The sequence below is a fragment of the Staurois parvus genome, unplaced genomic scaffold (assembly GCF_062004578.1).
Source record: "Staurois parvus isolate SC_StPar_1 unplaced genomic scaffold, SC_StPar_1.0 ptg000669l, whole genome shotgun sequence".
Taxonomy (NCBI): domain Eukaryota; kingdom Metazoa; phylum Chordata; class Amphibia; order Anura; family Ranidae; genus Staurois; species Staurois parvus.
In genome coordinates this window covers 1,655,922-1,681,286 of record NW_028318465.1, presented here as the reverse complement: position 1 = coordinate 1,681,286, position 25,365 = coordinate 1,655,922, and the positions used below count along the sequence as shown (strand labels likewise).

At 37.6% G+C, this 25,365-nt stretch overlaps 1 protein-coding gene across 6 annotated transcripts in view; it reads right to left on the bottom strand.

Moving 5' to 3' along the window:
• SCN8A (sodium voltage-gated channel alpha subunit 8) overlaps positions 1 to 25,365 on the bottom strand; it is a 226,830-nt gene that overhangs the window by 96,660 nt on the left and 104,805 nt on the right. For 4 of the 6 annotated variants that reach the window (XM_089652044.1, XM_089652047.1, XM_089652049.1 and 1 more), the window contains 4 exons: positions 17,105 to 17,222; positions 11,673 to 11,763; positions 10,239 to 10,367; positions 5,765 to 5,856 (listed from right to left, as the gene is read on the bottom strand). In XM_089652044.1, the coding sequence (XP_089508170.1) occupies positions 5,765 to 5,856; positions 10,239 to 10,367; positions 11,673 to 11,763; positions 17,105 to 17,222 (430 nt within the window). Of the gene's footprint in view, positions 1 to 5,764; positions 5,857 to 5,968; positions 6,061 to 10,238; positions 10,368 to 11,672; positions 11,764 to 17,104; positions 17,223 to 25,365 lie in introns of all 6 variants that reach the window. The other 2 variants (XM_089652045.1, XM_089652048.1) reach the window with 1 other exon arrangement.

Sequence of the window (25,365 nt, the reverse complement as noted above, 5' to 3'; positions counted from 1 at the left end):
AAAGTTAGCTGGTGAAATTTGAGTGAGCTGTCCAAACAAAGTATTTTTTCAAATGTTTCTGGGCAGTCTCTACTTATGTAAGTCAGTTGGTATAGAGGGAGGACACTATTAATTGCTATAATCAAATTAGCATAGGAAGCGAAGGTAGGGGGATATGCAAGGTTATATTTAACCAATTTTATTCTTCTGCCGTAAGAGATGTCATAAAAAAAAATCTGTATTTAGGATTTCCCGGGTCAGTTTATATGCTAAGTAGTAGCAGCTAGAAGTCAGACCACTGGACAATGCCACACCATTTACAATTAAAGAGCCAGCTTCAGCTTGACATTTATAACAAGTGTCTGGGAGTACTGCGTGGATTCTGTACAGCTTTTGAAGGGTATAGTAGACTTGCAGTAGAAGTGCACAAACTTAAATTGCACGTTGAAATCATTAATGTGGAGAATTGTGCACTCCCATCTTATCCGTCCTCCTTTGAGAGCATAGGAATGTCAGCTTTCCATTTGTGTAATAACTGAGAAAGTTTCAAGGTGTCTGAGCCCAGGAAGGAGAGTGATTTGGGGTGGCTAGGTTGCATTGTATCAATTCCATGGGTATTTAGATCTTATAGCACATAAGTATCTATAAAACATTAAATTGGGCAGGTCAAAAGCTGATTTCAGTGTGTAGAATGTGCTTTCCATTGTTCCACCCACACCAGAGTGTACCAACATCCCTCTTAAAGATTACAACACAATGAAATACCAAATGAGACTTTAAAAAGGTACACATACACACATCTTGTATTCTTTAAAATTCAATACAGTGTTATTTAAAAGTTCCATTAAAAATATAAAAGACTGATTTTTTTAATGGCTGATTCAGCAAGAAAACCTCCTTATCTGACGTCACAGTATGTATAAGTTATAAATCAGTTGTTTGCCTTTATACAGCTTAATTGTCATATATGGACAGAAGGTGACTATTCAACCATTTAATGAACCATGGGTCTACTTCTGTAATTAGAGAGGGGTATGATTTAAAATGCCCAGGTAAGGAAGAACTGAAGTGGAGACATAGGTTAGGTCTATTCTTGAGAATGAACGATGGGAATCTGAGTGAAATGTAAAAGCTAATTGGGTCAGGTGTTTCCACCTCCAGGCGTTAAGAAATGGGTCTCATCCCACCTGGACAAATCAGATGTGTCTCAAGGAGAGGATTAAGGCTGGCCATACATTACACCATCTTCCTGTACAATTTTCCTTTAGATTTACAAAAACTATATACAGTAATACCTCGGTTTAAGAACGCTTCGGTCAAAGTAATTTTCGGTTTACAAATGAAAATCCACTGAAAATAATGCCTCGGTTTACAAATTTTGTATGAATTTTTTCGCAATACGAAGTGTATGTCAGTGCTGATTTTTAAATGCAATTGCTGGCTCTTTTTGTTTTCTTCACTATAGCTCACAGAATTAGCTGTCACTTTCCCCAAAGTTAACAGAAATGTTGTTTCTTTTAAGAAACTAAAAAGAAACATTGTTTGCCCCCCCCCCCTTTCCTGACCTGCCAGGCTGCATACTCTGAAAAGGGTCTGGTGTGGATTTTGGGGAGGACCCCCACGCCATTTTGTTTTAAATTTTGGCGTGGGAGTTCCCCTCAAAGTCCATACCAGACACGAAAGGCTTGGTATGGATGGGAAGGGGGACCCCACGCAGTCTTTTAAATTATTTTTTTAATTGCCGGCAATTCTTTTACATTCAGCTGTCAGTGGGGAACCCCGCTGACAGCTGAAATATTAACACATGGTTGTCACTACTAAAATGCCGCATGACTTGATAAAATAACTCATGCGGTATTTATTAGTGTTTACTTTTTTCTAATCTCCAGAACAGATTAATTGGTTTTCAATGCATTCCTATGGGAAACGGCGTTTCGGTTTAAGAATTTTTTGCTATAAGAAAAGTCCTGCAGAACGAATGAAATTCTTAAACCGAGGTATTACTGTAATATGATATCAAACCTTAAAGTCTCCCATATTAACAATCTTTTAAGCTGGGGAGAGTGGGAGTTAGATAAAGCACAATTATAACTAATTGAACATTCTATATAGTAGAATGAAGAACAATATACCTCCTTTCAGGGTCTAATTTAGGGTTAAGGAAATGTACGGGGGTTGCCTTGTGGACAAAAACACCTCCTTGGCATGAGAGAAAAAGGAAGCATGATAGTGTTGAATGCAAATATATTTTCATAAACTAATATACTATTAACTTGTGTTGGTAGAATGCACAGCTTTTGCTAGTGAGATCTCACGGAACAAAACTGAGGTCAATCAAAGCCCTTGTGGGAGTAAAAGGGGAGTGCCTTTGAATGGAGGATTTCTGTCCTGCCCCTGTGTATCTGCACAAAAAACATTGACATAAGGATGGTGTCCACAGCAGGGGTTCACACCTCAAGGGCATTACCATGTGCCTCCAGGGAGACCCAAGATAGCCACACTAGAGCTGCAATAATATACACCACACTTTGTAATTATATACACTAAAGCCTATTCTCTGCAAAGGATGGCTGCATATTAAAAGGAGTCAGGGAATAAGCACTAGGATAAGGTATGCTAGCATAGTTATTTTTTATAAATCGGCTTTCTAACACCACTTTAAACATATTTATAGGCATGATCAGCCAGTGGTGTCTATCATAGTGCACCTATAGATATTGTGGTTGCAATCCCTACCTCATCTGCCCAACCCAATTATGTATTTAATCAAATTCCTTGAATATCTAATTATGTGCAGATGGGAGAAGTAAACAAATACTTTCTTTACCAGATTGGATAACTGAAGTGAATATTCGCACAATTTATTAGGTGAAGATTCTAAACTCCCTGAGTAAATGAACCTCTTTGAGTTAGTCATTACTTGAGACTCTTCATATGAAAGCTTGTCCAGAGGCTGGGAATAGCAGGACAGTGAAACAGACCATGTTATTTATTTTTTTTTCAAATATTTAGGGGACCCGGTTTTTATACCAGGTATACTACTTTATGATTATTATGTATTGAGCTTTGATACAAATTGCTTCTTTATGGCAGCCCTTCCAACTAATCCAGTGCTATGAAGCTCACAATGTACAATTTATGTTGAGACTAGGTCATTTTGCAATGTGCAGGCGTCTCCAAACTTTGTAAACAAAGGGCCAGTCTATTTTCCTTCAGACTTTAGGGGGGCCAGACTGTGGCCAGCAGGAGTGGACATTTGCCTGGCATCAGTGGAAGAAGCATCACCACATTTGGTATTAGGGGGAGGAATAGTGCCCTGTCGTTGGTATCGATGGGAGGAATCGTTATTGGAGTCACTTGGAGAAATGGTGCCCAATTGTTGGTGTTAGTTGGCAGAATAGTGTCTCGAATTACTGGAAGGAATAGTGCCCCAAGAGCTGGATATAGGCAAGCAAAGAGCCACATCCGTCCCCAGGGCCCTATTTTGGAGACCACTGCCTCAGTGCACAGCTTTGTTGCTGAGCTTCAATATTCAATTTCCTCTTCACTAATGAGACTAATGCATATGCTGTCATTATTCTGTGAACTTTTATACATGAAAAAAATGTCTTCTAGCTGTGCGCCTGCACTATGGGTTCATGGTTATGAAAACTCACATATAAATGTATTAATCAACACTTCTTTTAGTTCAACTAACATTAAACCACTTTTTTCTTGTGTTGATTTTTTGTCCCTCCTCATTGTGCTACTTTAATTTTGCCTTTTGTGTTTGGTTTTGTAGGTGAAAGATGCATTTTAAAGACATAACATAGTGGTGGAAAAATAAATGCTTTTGTGGAATACCTCAGGCTACATCATTTCATATGCCAATGTCAAAACTATGGCTCTTCACTCAGTACTTTTCTAAATTTGAGCAGATAAAAATGCCTTACGGACTTGCAAGGCAAATAGTCGCAGCTTCAGGAATAGCTGGAAAACATAACCTACCTTTTTAAGTTGTTGCTCTAGGATTCTGTTAATAAATATATTGCTGACATATCAGCTTAAAATCATGTGACTAAACAAAGAACATAATTTAATGTTCATCTTTAGTAATTCACCAATTTACATCTAAAACAAGTTCTGATAGTCCATACAGTAAAACAGCAATAGCAAATAAAACATGCAACTATATCATAACACATGAAGCAAACATTTTCATGAGTTGGGTCATGCTTGGGAGGAGTATGTTTCCATGCAAATCATTTAAACTCCAAGGCTGAACTGCTTTCAAGTCTTAGTATAAATTTGCAAATATAATTCCACTAAAGTAAAATAAGAAAATTAAATAGACAAATCATAAAAATAATAATTGTAAATGTTTGAAAATATATTATTTATAAATATATATATATATATATATATATATATATATATATATATATGTTACAAAGATAGCATTACAACTGTAGGATGTTTTTCTTTCAGCACACATTAAATACTATCATAACTTTTTAAGGTTTTTTTTTAGGTTATAGTTTGAGAACTTTATTTATGAGATGTGGACATTAAAATTATATCCCTGGAATTTTACCAGTTGCAAGTACCAATTAAGTGTATACTGAAAAAGACAAATACACAGCATTTTTCAAAGCATTGATTGCAATTTTATAAATAATGTAGATATATTTAAAAAATGGATTTTTCATCAATAGATTATTTTTATCTTCAATATCAAGGTTTTTCAACTAGGGTTCCGTGGAACCCTGGGGTTACACCAGAGGTTACTAGGGGTTCCCTGAGCATTGAGTAATTTCTGCCTCTCAGATAATTTCCCACTGAGGCCACTAATCTTTATAGCTATCTGTAAGGGGGTAATTATTCCAAATGAATACAAGTGTATGGAGCATTCTTCCCAGCAACCATCACACTCATGTGTTATGAGTTGTAGATTTAGTAAGTTTTAGCAGGGGTTCCCTGAGACCGGAAAGTTATTTTAAGGGATTATCTGTGTTGAAAAGGTTGGGAAAGGTTGTTCAATACAATAAAGCAAGTTTATATGTGCTAGTTAAAATTATAATCATTTGTTATTTTAAATTACAACGCATGTAATCTACAATCTAAAGAGAGAAATCCTTTTTAGATTTTACTGTAATAAAACAAATATTGTAATGTTAAGACTTATAAAAATCCAATAACTTAATGCAAATTGTCTATTTTTGTATTTCTATAAAAACAGTTTATTTGTCTTACAGTCCACTTTGATTGGAAAGAAGTTAAAAAAGAAAAGGAAAATAAAAGCAAAATGGCTACTCATTGAGACATGCAAGAAATTTGCATTTTATTATTAGGCTTGGCAGTCTTAATGAGATCAAATTGGGCAATTGTTTCTGATGGTATATATGTAAAATATATGCTACCAAGTGCTTCACATCAACAATATTACTTCATCCCACATAAAAGATGAAGCAATACAAAGCATTTAACTCCACTTCAGTGCTAAATACATGTTATAGTTTTTACAGTGATATTATGGCATGCTAGCGTGCTTGTATCATTCATTCATAAAGTATTTTCTTTTGCATTCCTAATATGGGTTTCCACCAGTAGGAAGTGTATTGAGCAGTTGTATGTAAACCAAAATGACTCTTCATTATTAGTGGTCAGTGTTATATGAACCACTCAGTATACTTGCCTGAAAGAAAAAACAGACTGCAAAGCCAGTTAAAAATGTGCTATATCATTTTTGAAAAAAACCACAGAATGTGCATGAAAGATCAGCCTTAGTGTTTAAACGTTATCTCACCTGGAATGACAGAGATAGTTTTCAAAGCTCGGAGAACTCTGAATGTTCTCAGCGCTGAGACATTCCCAAGGTCCACAAACTCTGTCACATATCTGTAATAAGGGAGGTCACACACAAACACAATGACAAAACACAAAACAACTACAACAGGAAGTACGTCACAGGGCCTAACCAACACCTAACATCCACTGCAGGCCACCTTACCTGGAATTACAGATATAGTTTTCAAAGCTCTCAGAACTCTGAAAGTGCGCAGAGCTGAAACATTGCCTAGGTTTACAAACTCTGTTATATACCTGCAGAATCAAATCAGAGTTACTTGTAATGGTGTGGATGGATAAATGTAGGCCCTACATTATCCAGACTGATCCTAAGGAAATATTTTAAAATTTCAGGTGGCCTATAGCAATTCATAGGCAAACCCATGTGCTTCATATAAGGTGTATACAGCTGGCACCCCATTTTGTATGCTAGTATGAGGTTAAAGGTATATTATAATTTCATAACCTAGACACTTTAGGAGCCTGATAAAAAGTAAAGCGTTTTTATGTTTTTTCTCTTTTCTTTTAAATTCTGTAAGCGCTTAGTTACCGAACAGAAACTGCCTCTTAAAACAGTATTTGACTCATACAATGCTTTTCTTCACAGTATAGAATTTGTATCACAGTATCACAGTATAAACTATTTGTTTTTCATTGGTAATGGGTGGCACCATGTATAGCCAATGCCCACAGGCAAGCTCAGACACTCACAAACTGATAGATCCTGCCACTGCTGAGCCTGGGGTTGTATATTGAAGACGACCTTTGCTTGAAATAGTATGTATCCTGTCATTGAAGACATCCTTCTGAAAAATGCTAACCATTAGCAGTTAGCATTTTCAAACGGTGGTCAACAATGACTGTCTCCAGATTTCCTTAAAGGAAGGGGAAGACCAAGTGAGAGACTGGTAAAATGTCTTCCACTTTGAAAATGTCAAGGTTTTTTATCTCAACTCTCAAGCCACTCAGCACAGATTTGGGTCACTTGGGTCTCTACAGAGCTGCCAAAAAATGTGTGCTTTGTTGACAGCGAACACAAATATTCTTAATTTTCACAAAGTTGTTTTAAAAAAATAGGAAGGTTGTCAGCTTTCAGAAAGTTGAAAGAACCCTAAATGGAAAACATTTTATAATGCAGAGCTAAAATATCCAAAACAAAGTAGGTAGGGAGATACAGTCTGGTCATGGGTTTAAGTAAAAAAAATAATGTTTTCTAAGAAAAAAATCTGGGACTGAGAATGGTCAGTTACAATTATCATAGAACCCATGATTGCTATGTGTATTAAAATGCCTCTATGCATGTGTACAAAGTGTTGGATGTTAGCCTGTATGGTAGGCTGACAACGCTAGTTCATATCTGGAACATAGGAAAACAGCACATAATTAAAATAAGCAAAATAGATTAAATGGGCACACTAATACACACGTGAGAAGGAATTAGCTGCATATGGCTTCATTTAGTAACACAAAATAGGCAGGTCAGCATTAGACTTGGACAGTAGCCCTGGAATGTTGGGCAAACCAGTCCTACTCTGCTACCACTGGGGTTGATTTACTAAATGCATTTAGGCTGTTTAAAAAACTATCACTTTGCAATGGAATTTTCCATTAGCTTAGGGAATGAGGTGAATCTTTGCAGACTTCCATCATCCATTCACGTGCAAGCAAAAATCTTTTTTTTTTTTTTTTTTTTTTTTTAATTGTCCTTGCAAAAGATTGGGTATTTTGTGCAAAGTGAATTGTCACCATGTTCACTGAGCTAAGTGAATATTTCTTTGCAAGTGAAATTTCACTTTGCATAGTCAACATGCTCTACTCCTTGAGTAAATCAACCCATAGCCAGCACTTTATAGTACTGAGAGCCAGAGTCAAAATGTGAATAAGCTGGAATTAATTTCCTTAGTTTTATATATCATTATTCAGTTAGAGCAGACAACTGAAGATCATATGTCACCAACATTCTCAGACACAGCAGCTTTTCAAGCAAATGGTAGAACGTCCAGGCTTGCAAAAAAAAACCTTTTTACTCTAGGCAAAGACACTATGTACATCTAAATAAAGGAAACTATCTAGCTTAAAGAACTGATTTCCGGTTATGTGTACACAGTTATCAGAGTGCCAGTATTCTATATTTTTGATAGTGGTGACTGGAGTGTAGATCAAGCAGGTTTTTTTTTTTTTTTTTTTAATTATGAGGTTCCTGAAAGGGCATTATCAGAGAGCAAAAGTGGCCTTTTTAGAAAGCAGCAAATCTCCTGCCATGACATTTCGGGGGTTGGAGCACAAGAGACAAACCATTTAGTCTTTTTCTGATGTCACTCTTTTATGTTTCTAGTTGTCATCTGAAAGCCCCAAGTCTAAAACATGGCATAAGACAGATATAGGTACATATTTTGCTTGTAGAAGTTTAGCACAGAGACTGTAACTTTAAGAAAATAATAAGCTGCTGGCAGGGCTGCCAGCACAAACCTGTAGTAGCTTGTCCCATAGGTGGAGCTTGACCCATAGACGGAGCTTGACCCATAGAAGGAGTGATTTTCTGTCCTGCAACCACAGGTTGCAGGACAGAAAATCGCTCGATTCTCCTCCCCCCCAGTAGGGGGGTGGAGGGATCTGTCCCTGCAGAGAGAACACAGTGATTACTGCTAACGGCTATAATAGCCGCTAGCTAAAATCGCATTTAAAGGATCTACTCAAATTGATCGACTGATCAACTTAGGTACATTCAGCCTGCCCATACATGGTTCAAATCTCAGCTGGTTCAGCAGGGATTAAAACCGTTTATGGCTGGATTTAGCCCCAAATGCCAAGCAAATTCTATTTTGGCAAAGCGCTGGACCTTTTTGATGTGTGACCCCTCCCACATATTCCTACTGGCCTTTGAGCTAGATACTCATAGTAATAGGCCAATAGGGTTGTATGGGGGCAGAAGGGGAGTTGGAAAGGTACAAAACTAGCCAAAGGTATCAAAATCAGAACAGCCTGCAATGCATTTGAAGCAGACGGTATTGAAAACTGATGCATGTATATACAGGCAAATAAATGTGTCTGTACATTAAACCTGCCAGCAGATTTTTATTTTCTTACAAATATTGGTCTCCAAACTATTCTTGGTCTGCAATTCACCCACTTAGCCAAGAGATGTGTATTCTTGGCTGTCCAACCCATAAAAACTGCTGTCCAGTAAGCATGTCTGTAAAAGACAAGTATGTGCAGCTGAGTGTTATATGGCCAGTATGGTTTTTGTTAACAGCTCTGCTTAGAAAAGAACACAATGTACAGTATGTCCATATGATTATTTGTCTTATGTGTGAAATCAAAAGCAGGAGCGGTTTGCCTACTTGTAAAAAATTCCCACAGACTTTTTTGGCCTTTTTGTAATTTTGGAGCTGTTGCACTTCATTGTGTGACCAAACATTTGAGAAGCTAATGAGACTATTTAACTTAGTTTTCAACAATTTATATCTGCACATTTTCCTGTTGCAGCTCAACACCTATAACATTTTTGATTTTCTTTTTTATTATAGCATGAAATTTGTCATTTGGCCAAACTGGCAGTAATTGCACTATGGGTCACAAAAGCAGTCACTGACCCTGAAGGGTCATACATAACACTTTTGCTTAAAAAAAGGGATGAAAATGGACATGGCTGCCTCGTGTGGCAGTGTTGACACTCAATAACATGCACAACATTTACCAATTCCCCATCGGTCATATTACTTTCCCTGCTAAGGTATTGCCCACTGATGAAATGGTAGTAATTCCAAGCAGAAACTGGAGGGGAAAAAATAATTAAAATATTCCTACCCATGATTTTCTCAAAGGCAAGCAAGTAGAGAAAACCAGTCGTATATTGCTGATTTACACTTGTATGCATTTTTTATGACTGCTACCATGTCTGTTCTGTTCTTTTATTGGATCTATGAGTACAAGAAAATCATAATATTCATTGCCCAATTCATCTACACTGTCAAGAACCATGGGTTATGTAGATACATGGTTAACTAATTAACAAAGAATAAAAAGACATGTCCATCAATATCAACCTCTGATTGGGACAACCTACACTTCCCTTTGTTCAGTCAGAACCTATACTGGGGACAGCACAGGGAATCTGGATTGCTAGTAGATCACAGGACTGATTGATGTGTGTAAATTACAAAGCTGAACAAAATGTAAATTCCACTGGCAAGCAAAATAGTAAACGTGTATGTCAACTGTGTATTTAGCTTCTTGGAGCTCATTCCATCATGAAAGGTAAGCATAGAAGACACAATATACCTAGAGTGTGGCCATGACCGTTTGGTCATTACCTGTAATGAATTATAGTTGAAAAAGATGTAGTCTAGATACAATTAAATATTTAGCTCAACCATTTCAAAACAATATCTAATATAGTGAACGTTTAGCACTGTGAAGAATAGGATACTTACGCCATCATAATAACGCTGAAATCTAACCAATTCCATGGATCCCGCAAAAATGTAAAACCATCTATACAAAAACCTCTTGCAATGATTTTTACAAGTGATTCAAACGTATAAATTCCAGTGAAGGTGTACCTGTGAAAACAAAAGCATTAAGTCTGACAATCTTAGGTATACTAATAAATTACCACAAAATACTGATATATTGATTAGAATTTACTTTGGTAGACATGGTATACATTTCATTTTATTTTAAAGACATCTTAGATGGGGTTTAAAAATTGTTCCTTCTACATGTGACATTTAAATGATATTTAGGCTACATTTTATTGCATCAAAACAAAGGAAGCCTGTGCATATAATATTGCAGGTAGCTTGCCAAATGACAGTGGTATGCTTCGTAGGTGCGTTGGATACCAATGACCCAACTGCCTGAAAAGACTAGCTCAATTATCTGACCTGTGGTATGTCACTCTCTATACACCTTTTACCAGAGAAGTGTCACATCGAACCACTGAACTGTACAACATATACATGTGTATGCCACTTTGTCTCTGCCTGATGCATTTTAAAGAGGTCAGATAGTGTCTCTGTGCTCCCTCGAGCCCTTGTGAGGGGTTCTTAATCAGACTGAGGTCTGATTGCACTACACCACTGTCAGCAAAGAGAGATACACCTAGCTGCTAAGGTATAGGCTGACCATTTTTATACAGGAAAGTACGTAAGTAGTCTTTGGCCTCTTGCACACTGATACATAAAATGCAATTTTTTAATGCAGATAGGGTTTTTTTTTTTCTTTACTGATGTAAATGCAGCATGCTTGCACACACAAACACGTAAATATGCGCTGGATATCAGTAAAAAAATCAGCAAAAACCTGCATTGCTGGACAATAATTTACATGCGTATGCATGTACACGTGCAAAATATGCGCATTTACATGGACGACACATCCCCACAAAGCTAGAAGAGTGTGCATGTGCATGAAAACACACAATTATGCACATTCACTATACCACCCATCCTCTTGTTTTGACACATGAATTTTCTGCCAGGAATCTTATGCCAATACATCAGTCCAGTGTACATGTACCCTTTATGTTTAATATAGAAACTAGATATATCATCTTCTAACTTGCACTGAAAGAATTATGGCAATACAAAAACTTTCCAACATATTTTATACACTGGTGATCTTATTCAATAGTTCTAATTAGTATTAAAGATATATAAAGCTTACTTAGAGATAATAGAAAATCTGGCAGCAAAAAACACTGCACATTTTTTTAATGATTTGTATACATAAAAACCAGGGTGCACTAGGATGTATCTTCTTGTGTGTTAATAAACTCTGCTTTGCCTGGGTACATACAACTGCCAAATCACATGTCTTATATGCAACATTTACCATAGAAATAAATGAATAAAGCATGTACTTACTCCACTTGTTTAGACCATTCTGGGGGATTACTAAAAGTCATGAATACGCAGTTGGTCAAAATAGTGCACATAATGATCATGCTAAATACTGTATACTGAGGTTAAGGAAGCATATGGTTTATTCATTGAAAAGAAAATAGTAAACTTATTATATCAAGAACAAATTTTAATTAACATTACATTTTTTTTTAAATTCAATATTAAAGAAGATCTATACCATGCATAAAAAAATCAACTGAAAAGGAAATATATAATAAAATATCATGATACCTGCCATACTGACCTCATTCTAAAAATGTTAGTTACCTGTCTTTGGTTCCGATGCATTACGAGTCACAAATCTGGAGCAAGTATCTCACAATTTAAGTCAGAGTGAAGTCATGATCTGCATGTGGGTCAGTAACTCAAAATACACTAAAACCAAAAAGGTAAGATGACAGGCAACTAGAATTCTCATGGGAGATCAACAAGCTTTCATTTAACCATCTTTCAGCCCATGGCAGAGATCCCAAATACTTATCTTAATACTTGAAGCCCTTCAGTGGTTATTCACAGGACTTGTATATATATATATATATATATATATATATATATATATATATATATATATATATATATATATATATATATATATATATACACACACACATATATATATATATATATATACATATATATACATATGCATACATACACACACACACACACACACACACACACACACACACACACACACATATATATATATATATATATATATATATATATATATACACACATACATATATATATATATATATATATATATACATACATACATATGCACACTGTATGTTGAAATGCATTTTTATTACAAAATATATGAAAAATATTTTTAAAAATACATTTTCAAATATACTGTATGGCTTTAAAAATAAATGTAATCTACATTTTTGGAATGCATTTACAAATATATATACAAATATATGTTAAAATGATTTTTTTTATATGTTAACAAAATGAAGAATTTATTTAAAAAATATATATTTTTAAAAATAATTTCATATATTTTGTAATATAAAAAACGCATTTAAACATGCAAAATATTATATAAATATAATATATATATTAAATATAAATATATTGAATACGGCCAAAATTGTAGTATTTCAAATATACGTCAATATATTTGGGAAGAATATTTTTAAAATATATTTCAAATATTTTTCTTTCATGTGGGTCTTTCACAGGGAGGGGAGGCAGCAGCTGCAGCATTGGGAACATGTTACTTGTTCCACCCTAAAAACAGGTGGAACATAAAACATGTTCCCAAAGGTGAACTTATCCTTTAAATCAATAGCATGTACTATGCTAATTATCATATGAAGAATTAAAACAAGAGCTTTCAATATGAATCATTAAAGGACTATAACAGTAATATCAAAATGAATAATACGGAATGAAGGGCAGGCATTTATTCATGCTGACTGATAATTGTTTGGTAAATAATAGTATTATACTAAATATTCATTACGTGCCAATTTGTAAGCCAAATTTTTTTTTTTTAATTTATTGCAAATCTGTATCTGTTTGCTTGAGGCGCAGGCAATTTCAGTTGATATCATCCATATGATTTGGAGTCAAGCATGTAGCCCATCCTTTTGCAGTGCCTATGTGTACAATAATGGGGCCATCATTGGGGCTGTTACTTGCAGAACTCTGTGAACTAAAATAAAAATCATTAACATTCAGTTGTCATCATAGAGAATTGTGTGGCACGTACTATCACATTTCATTAGCTGATTGTATGATTGAAACAAGGGCCGTGTTCATAGCCGCTGGATATGTGGAAGTGTTTGGTTTTCTGTGAACAGGTACTTAAAGCCAGGTTGCATTTCCAGTTCTGGGCAAAGCATAAGAGTTCAGGGAAGCTATAAGGCTCCATGCACACTAGCATTTTTTATAAGCTCAAAAAATGGTAGCAAAAAACTGCTGGATGAAAAACTATAATAGCATTTGTGTACTGGCTTGTACAGCCACTGGCAAAAAGTATGGAATCGCCACTGTTGGAAAATGTTCATTCAATTGTTTAATTGTGTAGAAAAAAAACTAATCACAGACATGCCTCAAAACTATTTTCATTAAACATTCCAACCTTCTGGCTTTAAGAAACACTTAAAAAGTGAAAAAGAAAGAAAACTGTAGTCAGTTGCAACTGTTTTTACAGATAAGCAGAGGAAAAAAATCTGGCATCGCTCAATCCTGAGGAAAATATTATGGATTCATGTAAAACGCATTACAGTACACCACTAGTACTTTGTTGCACCACCTCTGGCTTTTATAACAGCTTGAATTCTCTGAGGCATGGACTTAACTATCGACAAACGGTATTCTTCATTAATCCGGCTCCAACTTTCTCTTACTGCAGTTGCCAGATCAGATTTGCAGGTTGAAGCATTGTCATGGAAGGAGAAAAGATGCGCCTCTAAGTGCAGCAGAACCACTTTAATGTAGCACAAATGTAGGAACACTCACATGTTTAAGGAGTAAAACAGGCATGTACGTGATATCCAGTGTGGAACGGCTGTGACAGGTGCCTGACATCCACGTCTGTGCTAGACAAGCGTGGTAGCAGGAGGGAGAAAGATGTGGAAGCCGGCCGGCATGCACGTACTCCTCAAGGTGGTGTCTGGAACGCACACTGAGGCACGACGTCGGCGTGATGATGTCAGTGACCAGAATTCATTGCGACGCGTTTCGGAGCATGCGCTGGCCTCTATTGGCGGAAGCACGCTCCTTTGTCAAGCTTAGTTTGCAATGCATTTCGGAGCATGCACTGGCCTCTATTGGCGGAAGCGCGCTCCTTTGTCAAGCTTAGCTTGCGACGCGTTTCGGAGCATGCGCTGGTCTATATTGGCTGAAGTGCGCTCCTTTGTCAAGCTTAGCCTTGGAGCCTTGTCATGGACTATTTTCTTTAATTTCCACCATAGATTTTCAACTGGACTGAGGTCCGGACTATTTGCAGGCCATGCCGTTGACATTATGGGGTTTATTTACTAAAGCTGGAGAGTGTAAAATCAGGCTCACTACTGCATAGAAACCAATCAGCTTCCAGGTTGTATTGTTAATACTTAATTGAACAAGTTGAGGTTAGAAGCTGATTGGTTTTCATGCAGAAGTGTGCCTGATTTTGCTCTCTCCAGCTTTAGTAAATAAACCTCTATATGTCTTTCTTGAAGGAAAGTTTTGCCCTATGACAAGATGTATTATCATCCTGAAAATCTCAATATAAACTTGTGCATTTATTAAAGATTTAATGACTGTCATCTTCCCCGTACCTTTCCTAACATGCAACCCCACATCATCAATAATTGTGGAATTTTCATGTTGTCTTTGTACATTTCATTGGAACGACAACAAACAAAAGTTCCAGCATCATCACCCTGCCCGATGCAGATTTGTGATTCATCAATGAATATCACTTTCATCCCGTCATCCACAGTCCATGATTGCTTTTCTTTAGCCCTCTGTAACCTTGTTTTTTCTATTTAGGTGATAATGATGGTTTTCGCTTGGCTTTTCTGCATGTAAATCCCATTTCCTTTAGGCAATGTCTTACAGTTCGGTCACAGACATTGACTACAGTTTCTGCCCATTTGTTCCTCATTTGTTTTGTTGTGCATTTTCTGTTTTCCAGGCATATTGCTTTAAGTTTTCTATCTTGATGCTTTGATGTCTTCCTTGGTCTACCAGTAAACTTCCCTTTACAACCTTCCCATTTGATTTGTACTTGGTCCAGATTTTAGACACAGCCGACTGAGAACAACCAACATCTTTTGCAACATTCTGTGATGATTTACCTTCTTGAAGAAGTTTTATAATCCTCTCCTTTGTTTCAACTGACATCTCTTGTGCTAGAGCCATGATTTATGTCAATCAGCTTGGTGCAACAGCTCACCAAGGTGTGCAAGCACTCTTTTTTTAAACTGCAGACTAATTAGCAGATGTAATCTGATGCAGATGTTTGTTTTAGAACTGAAAAGTACATGGTGATTCCATAATATTTTCCTCAGAATTGAGTGATTCCAGATTTTTTTCCTCTGCTTGATCTGCAAAAACAATTGCAACTGACTACATTTTTCTTTCTTTTTTTATTTTTTAAGTGCTTCTTTTGTTTTGAAAAATTATTTTGATTGAAAAGTTTAACATAATATACATTCATATGAAACAGTGAGCTAAAGCCGTTAATCACCATCAGCGGCTAGCAACATAAACATACAAGGGAAAACATAAGACAAAATTCCCAATTGACAACAACAGCAAAATAAAAAACAATAACCATGCCTGCAGATGTCCAAGAGGTACCCGTAGTTGGAGGGGCAAACCCATCACAATGTAAAAGCACCACACAATGTTCCACCCTACAGAGTTACAACAAGAGAGTAATTTTCACTCAAATACAAAACACAGCGGTAAGCTTTATATTCGTAATATACCAACCAACTTGAATGCTCAACAAATACCATTTTACCAAGACCCTAGTAGGAGAAAATAGTAGTGGAATATTCACTCAATCAGAGACCATAAGGGAAGATGATACCCACCCACCCCAAACCTTGTTTTAAGTGCTTCTTAAAGCCAGAAGGTTGAAATGCTAAATAAAAATAGTTTTGAGGCACGTCAGATTGTTTTTGTACACAATTAAACAATTGAATGAACATTTTCCAAGAGTGGTGATTCTATACTTTTTGCCAGGGGTTGTAGTAGGATTTTAATATCATTTAGAAGCATTAGCTTTTTATTAGTATTTTTACAGTACATGAAGAAAAAAAAAATCAAAAAAAAGTGTTAGGAGCCTTTAGGAGCATTCAGCATTGAGGGAAACCGCTCCCCAAAACTCTACTAAAATATATATTTTTTTCTCCTAAACGCTGAAGCTTGAAAACCGCTTCTAGCATAAAATATTGTGCATGTACACATAATGATATCACTGTTAGCTTCTAGGAGCAGAAAAAAAAATGCTCATGATAGCTTCTAGTAGCTTAAAAAAACACTAGTGTACATGAATCATAAATGATTTTGAAAGAGTACTGCATTTCTATTCCTATATTGACAGTTAGTGATAGTACACAATAGCAGGCCACAAAGAAATATGGTGGTGCTCGGAGCTTGAAAGAGAACAAGCATACTCTTCAGCTCTTCTAACGGTTGAATTCTAGTCATTTTTTTTCTAGTTGAGGGTAGAGTTAGGAAGGGTTACAATCTATGTCAGGTTCTTATGAGAAGATATCCCACCATTGACAGCTGTCACTGAAACACCTCCTGTGATGGTGACATAACAGCAATAAAAACCTGCATCAATATTGACTCTTCCCTATGCCATCCAAAACCATAATATGTTGGGTGACATTGCAAGGAAAAATAGCCCAAATCCAATTTCAGAAAAGGATATGAATGTATCAAAATTTTAATAGCTATTTTCCTAAATGGGTTAAAAGGACTTAAAATATACATGGAAGGCGTGGCACTAAATCTGAAGATTGTTTTTCCTTTGTTTAATACTATAAAGGTCTGTGGAAAAAGAGAGAGAGAGAAAGGCACAGGTTAGGAAATAAAGATAATACAGTTTTAATATTTTGCAGCTTTCACAAAAAGACCCATTACCCTTTATTTAGTTGCAGACCATAAAAAAAGCCAGTTGGCCCAACCACTCTTTTTGTATTACCCAGTTAGTCTAAAATGTTCTGCAAACCAGCTTACACATTGTTCATTGCTATCATCTGTACAGTACACATCCATCTGAAGTCCCAAGATGTTCATATTTATCCTACTATCAACTCAAAGGCTATGAGAAATGGAAAACGTAGCATTAAAGAGGTCAAATGATGTATGATACGTGCTTTGCGATGGATTAGGGTGCCGTTGAAATAAAGTGCATCTAAACCCAAATTCCTTTATTCAAATATTATATTTTGATCCTGTAATGCCAACAAGTTTAATTCAATGTAATGCTTACTTACTTCAGCTGCCACATTTGCACTCCTGCCGGAGCATGCACTCCTTGAGTTCCTGCAGGAGAGGCTACAGGAGGTGCACAGTGCAGGGAGAGAATTCATGAACAGAGGAATGGGAAAACGTTACAGTTAACAACATATATATAATTCACTCAAGCTGGCCAAATACTATGAGTTTCTATGGCTGAACAAAGAAGACTAAAAGATTCCTCCATCCACCAAAACAAGATGGATGAAGGAATCCCTCCTGCTGGGACATTGTCAGAATACACTGATCAGTAGCTGCAGTTGATTAACTTCTCAGCCTTCCTGAAAAGCTAGTTGCCTTGATGTCATGTTCTGTAGACCTAATGGCATTAAAACTTTCTGAGACACTAACCCTGAAAAAAAGGTTGCAAATGAAAATCTCTGACATCACTCTAATGTCTCTGGCTACATACATGTTTCAGGTCAATGACTCCAGAAGTTGTCAACAATTGCACCCATATAGTGCTCATGCATGACCCCTATGACATAAATCCTTGTCCGTATACTGTACACATGTAACAACTGTGCTAATGTTTACACACAAACAGTGTAGAGCACAAATAAAAACATAGTTGATCTGCTCTGCCTATTGTCCTTGGTTGCTAGGACAAAGGCAGATGCTGCCATCTAGCATCCTAAGTTACTAGGACAAAAACAGCTTCTGCCACCTAGCTTTCTAGGTATCCATAGTTCTTAGGATGCAGGCACCTCCTATCTCTTAAACAAAGAAAAGAGTTATGCTTTGCTCCTACGCAGCTTTCCCTTAGTGCCTACTGGACTACCCTTACCCCTGCCCGTTTGGAACTCATCAAACATACATGGACTGCCACACCATGTGCTTGTTATCCCTTTTGTATTGACCGCCTATCTCTTAGCATCCTAGGTTATATAGGGGTTCTGCCACTTAGCCTCCTTGATTTCAGGGCCAGTAAGGGACATTTACGCTAAACCCTGTACGCATGTAAACGTTAGCATAAACATTTACATGAGGACTATGGATACAGATTGTTCTGATTTAATAAATGTTTATTGGGGTTTTTACAGAGAAGTACAACAACACATATCACATGCGCATAAAAGGAAACACATGTTGTAACAAAGGTTGGATGTTCAAAGCAGTTACTAGATACATTGGTAGATCATTTGATACCTATCCAACCATCATTCTCACATACAATCAAGAGAAAAAAACGGGGCCCCGTGCTTGGAAGAGATCAGGGTGTGTTCTTGAATAGAAAGGAATCACAACTATAGGGCCCAATGTATTAATAAAGGAGATTGTACTTGGATCTCAAGCAAAGGCTCAAGTGTGTGTTATCATATACATAAACAAACATACTGAAGAGGTAAAAATAAAAAAAAAAGACAACCCTAAACAAAATAAATTTGGGGGCGGGGACTACATCTAGTCTAGAGAGGAATGAGGAGCCAGAAGGATAGCAAATGAAGGAAAGTGGGGAAAAAAGAAAAGGGGGAGGGGGGGCAGGGGAGAGCTTTGGAGTGCCACCATAAACCTAGGCAAAGCCATCTCACGTACCACTATAGGACATCAATTTTTCAAATTTACTTCTTATGCAGCTGAAGAAAATTCCAAATTACGGAGCTGTGCGAAGATCTGTGCATGGGCCCATAGCGTAGCATACAGCTATGTTCAGATTCATAAAAAAGTACGCATTACAGATGTGAACATATATTGTGTGCCCATGTGCATGAGCCCATCTAAATCTACATTCAGCTGTGTAGAAAGAAAATTGGAAAGTCTGGAATCACCTGTGTCCTAGCAACAGAGGATACTAGGTATCTGGAACCCCCTGCATCACAGCAACCTAGGACACTAGGCAACAGGAACCACCTGCATCCCAACATCTTAGGATGCTGGGCAGCAGAAGGAATCTAGGACACTAGATGGCTAGTATGCTAGGCGGCCCAGGTGAGCCTTATTAGATTCCTTTCAAGCAGTTTCTCAACGCCCCTCACCAGTTTCTGAAAAATACTGTACAAAAACGCTAGGACTTCACTCTCGATAATACACCAAAAGAATAGGTAAAAAACACAGAACAGAGGAGAGGGTGTGGACTCCTCGTGTATTACCACCATACAATTTTTTAATTCCCCAAAGACAGATATTCAAAAGTGATTAACCCCTTGGCGCCGGTGCCTCCTGGCTCTTTAAGGGGTTTGTGGTGCTGGAAGGCAGGGCTGGGTTTAGGGTCATGTGACCACCATGACTGCTCTGAAGAAGGGAGCCAGACTCCCAAAATGCATTTGTTTTCCAATCAGATAGTTTCATGATGGGAGTTACCCCCCAAGGCTGAAGTATTCATGTTATATGCCTGCTGTTTTTAATCATTCGTGAGTATCCATTTGTCTTTGGGGATTCTCTGCCCAATTGTGCGTGTTTTTTTACAGCGGTTTGAGGATTTCCCAATCTGTGGAGGGCTTCACTTGAAGCATTGGGCACCTAGGCACTGTTGGGACCACCTTGAATTGAGCGCTGGAGTGTTTATGAATTTAGTGACCAAAAGAATATGGAATGACCCCTTAAGCTGCTTCCTATCTATGCACAACACTTTCCATTACAAATTACCTCTTCATTTCATAATTCAGCTGTACAATGTAAACTTGTCTGTGCATTCAAGGGATGGTTCAAGCAAAGTGATGTTCATAAGAAATTACAGCATTTTTCTTTTATTTAAACACACATGCAGCATTTCAGATGAAGTTTAAAATTACTAAGTCTGAACTGAACTAATCCTCTTCACCAGATGTTCAAATGCCCTGGCTTTTGTTTATGTGGACAAATCTAAAAAGAACCTGGAGTCCCAGGAAATCCAAGTAACTCAGATCTTGTAATATTTAAAAGAAAAGTATGGGGTTTCCTTTTTTTTTTAATTTCATACTTACCTAGGTGCATACTGCATCTGTCCCCTGCTGGCTCTAAGTGTGAGAACTCGGCGATCAATGACCGCTGATTGCTGAGTTCTCACTGTCAGTCACCGCTGTCTGCTCTGCCCCCTCCCCCAGCACTTACTGGAGTGCTGGGCTTTGGAGGGAGAGGGAGCGGCTGGCTCGGGCTCTTAGCGGATTGATGACAGGCTGAGCCAGGTTCCGCTCCAGACTCTGGAGTGAATCCCGACTTTGAAGTCGGGATCTTTACCTATCCTGAACAGGCTGAGTGACATCAGCTGACAGCAGGCCTCAGTCTGCTGTCAGCTGAAAAATGGGTCACAGGAATGCAGAATGAACTGCACTCCTGTGATCCACAGCAGAAGTAAAGCCAAAATAGCTTTGACTGTACTTCTCCTTTAATATATATCCATCTGAGCAACACAAACAAAAAAACTATAAATTAACAGTTTAAGTCTAAGTTAAGTAAAAAAAAAAAAAATCAGAACACGAAACATTACTTACTATGAGTGTGGTTTATCCCTTGTTCTGCTATCTTGTGGTTTAGTGGGGAAACCTTCCTCCTCCAATCCCCCTTCCCCAACCCACCAACATAATCTTGCAGGCTCTCATCAAAAGTGCCCAACCATGCCCCCCCTTTCCACCCAGCCTCTACAATCATAGAAGCCATAGAATAGTTTCTATGAATGAAGCATGGTCTACGAACTTTCAATCATCCACCAATCCTTCATTCATAGAACGCTTTTTAATTTACAGAAGCTGTGGTACAGCTTATATGAATGGAGGAGGAGGGTGAAAGGGCAGGCATAGTCAGGAACTCTTGATGAGTGCCTGTCACAGATCCCTCAGCTCTATTTACCCCTACCACACTGGATAATTATGATGATGGGGATTGGAGGGATTGGAGAAGGAAGTTTTTTACTAAATCAGGAGACAGCAGCACAAGGACACATCACATTGATGTGCTTAATTTTTTTTACTAAACTTAGGCTTTAAATATAGTTCCACTTTAACCAGTTGACCACTAGAATATTTTAAAACCAATAATGCAGTTGCATTTTTTTCCCTCAGTACTGTTTTGAAATGGGGACTTGGTCTGATAAGGGCTTCTGGGGTAGTTGAATTGTCCTGTCTGTGGAAAAGTTTATGATTATGGTGCAAAGTCTCTTGTAATCCACTTTAATAGGGGTGGATATCTGTGCCTAGTACACCTGTATTCTTCATATAATGGTATTGTTTAACCACTTTCCCTCAGGAAGATTTACCCCCTTAATGACCAGGCCATTTTGTTGCTATTTGGCAGTGCGCTATTTCAACTGGTAATTGCGCAGTCATGCAATGCCGTACCCAAGTGAAATTTGTGCTTTTTCACACAAATAGAGCTTTTTTTAGTGGCGTTCGATCACCAATAGGTTTTTTATTTTTTGTGATATAAACGAAAAAAAGTCTGAAAATTGTGAAAAACGATATTTTCAATTTTGGTTATAATACATAATAAATTTAGGCCAAAATCTACTCTACTACATGTTTGGTAAAAAAAAAAACAAATACATGTATTTTAATTGGTTTGTGTGAAAGTTATACCGTCCACAAACTATATATATTGGAATTGTTTTTTGGTTTTTTTTTTTACACAAGGTTGTAAGTTGAATGATATCTGGCTCACGAATGCCATGGGTATATGTGAAATGACACCCCAAAACACGCAAAAGACTTTTTGGCAGTCTAGCCACATACACGCCCCCAAAATCCAATGACCACCTGCAGGCTTTCAAAGGGCATATTTCTTCATGTCACTTCCTATCACAGTTTCGGAGGCCCTACAATGCATGGATAGTACAAACACCCCCCCCTCCAATTGCCCCTTCTTGGAAAGTAGAAACCCCAAGGAATTTGAAGAGGCATGACAAGTATTTTGCAGATATAATTTTTGTCACAGGGTTTTGAAAAAGAATAAAATACCTTTTAGTTTTCTTTCTTTGTTTTCCAAAAACTTGTGGCAACAAATGAGATCTGCATTATACTCACCATGCCCCTTAGCAAATACCTTGGGGTGTCTACTTTCCAAACAGGGGTCTTTTGGGGGGATGCTTCTACTATCCTGGCATTTTAGGGCCAAAATTAGAAGCCTATGCCAGACATCACCCACTCTAACCACTTGAAGACCAAGCCTTTTCTGACACTTTGTTTACGATAAAAAACATTTTTTGTGCTAGAAAATTACTTTGAACCCCCAAACATTCTATATTTTTTTTAACCACTTCCCGACCGGCCGTTGTATATAAACGGCCGGACGGTGGCAGTGCAGGGTCGGGTGGCCATTTATAAACGGCCTCCCCTCACCCTGCTTGTGCGCGCACCCTGGGAGCGTGCAGCACCGCGATCCGGTGCCCGCTGTGTCCTCCGGACACAGTGAAACACCGATCGTCGGACGGGACCTCTGTACGAGGTCCCGATCATGTTATCACTGATTGGCCAATCAGTGATCACATGCAAAGTAGCAAGCAAGATGTCACTTGTGACATCATTGCTTACTACGTGTGAATTATGACTGCAAGAATACAGAGAGAAAGAGAAATGATTGCTTTTACATCCTATATGGGTGTAAAAGCAATCAGTGTAAAAAAAAATAAAAAAATCTTCATCACCCCCCACAAGTAGTACAGTGTCACCATGGTGACACTGTACTGCTAGGGTGACAGTATGTAGAAAAAAAAAAAAAAATAAAAAATAAAAAATAAAAAATATAAAAAAAATAAAATAAAAATGTAAAATAAATATTTTTATTTTTTGGTTATAAACTAATTTGGATTTTTATTTTTTACTAAAAAGATAACTGAATACATTTTGGCCAAGATTTATGATGAAATATTATTTATTTGCAAAATTAAAAAAAAAACACTTTTCAAAATTTTTGGAATTTATCATTTACATAGCAAAAAAAATAAAAATCCCAGCGGTGAATAAATACCACCAAAATAAAGCTTTATCTGTCTCAAAAAAATGGTAAAAAATTCATTTGGGTACAGTGTGGCATGACCGCACAATTGTGATTCAAAGTGTGATAGCGCTGAAAGCTGAAAATTTACCTGGTCAGGAAGGGGGTAAAAGTGTCCGATCTGGAAGTGGTTAAAGAAGAGGCCCTAGAGAATAAAAAATGTGGATGTTGACATTTTTTATGTCACACAGCAACGATTTTTCAAATGCAATTTTTTTTCGTAAACAATACACTTTTCAGAATTTCAATGCACAAAAACACAATATATTACCCAATTGTTTGATAAAATATAAAAGATGATGCTATGCCAAGTAAATGGATACCAAACATAGCATGCTTTAAAATTGCGCAACTTTGTAATATCCATAGACGACATTTTAAAAGCCTTTACAGGACACCACTTTAGATTTACACAGGAGGTCTAGTGCTAGAATTACTGCCCTTCAATCTGATGTTTGCAGTGATACCTCACATGCATGGTGCAATCTCTGTTTACATACCGTCATGGGACCGCCATATGCGTTTGCCTTTGAACGCGAGCATGGGGGTGGGGGTGAATTTTTTTTAATGATTTATTTTGCTTTTTTCTAATATTTTTACACTGTACCTTTTATTTTTTTTTCCGTCACTTTTGTTGTTATCACAAATAACCCCTGTGATAACAATAGGCAGTGGCGGGTATTCTTTTCTGAGAAATCTGGGGTCTATTAGATCTCTCCTCTGCCCTTAAAGCATCTGACCTCACCAAGATCGATGTGATCAGATGCTTTCCTAAATTTAAATGGTGCTGTTTATATCCGGCAAAACGAAAATGATGAAATGCTCATAGCTTCTGGTCCCTTAGACCATAGAGAGGACTGGAAAAATTTCCATTTCCGATCAGCTTTATTGTGTGCAAGTGGAACTGTCGGCTGCATTTTTGGGCTCCCTGGTGGGATGGGAGAGCCCAAGAAAACCTTGGAAGGAGGCGGTTGGGGTGGGGGAATCCCTTCCCCCCTGCTTGTTTCCATGTTAATTGTCTGGCAAGAGCTGAATTTGGGTGGGCGGTGATGTTGTGTTTATAAATAGCTTTGGCCCACAATCAAATACAAATCTTCTGTGAAAAACAGTGGAGGGGCTAAATGCTAGTTCTGGTAGCAAATGGGGCTGATCCTGCTAACACTGCATTTTTAGGGACACTATACAAAGGAAGCACTAGCATAGTTCTGTTCGTGATCAATATATTGATCTGTACAAACACTATACTAGTAATGGCGGTAATCAGCAACCTATAGCACGAGTACGATAGTGTGATGGCAATCTAACACTAGCTGACCCTGGCTGGGAGGGGAGCTAACTGACCCTGAGGCTATCTGATGTAGCAAGCGGCAGTAATACAGTGATCAGTGAAAAATTCTATATACTGACACTGTACTAATGGCACTGGCTGGGTGACTGGGTGATCAAAGGGTTAATAGAGGCGATGAAAGAGCTAACGTAACATTTCATTAAGTTCTACTGTTCACGGCACAGTGCAAGGTAGTTGATTGTGCTGAAAAAAACTGCATGCTATCCTGGAGCTGTCCTCACACTGCAAAGGTTAAATGCTTATTTACATGAAGGTACCATAAAAAACTGTTTTACTTACCTGATCCCCACTGTCCCTGCACTCTCTTCTACTTTCCTATGCTCCAGCCGTGAACTGTTCCTCAATGCCCTCACGTCCAGTGCAGGGCTATGGACCCTGCATTGTACTTGATCCAAGTCAAGTTGACCTGGCGACTACCAG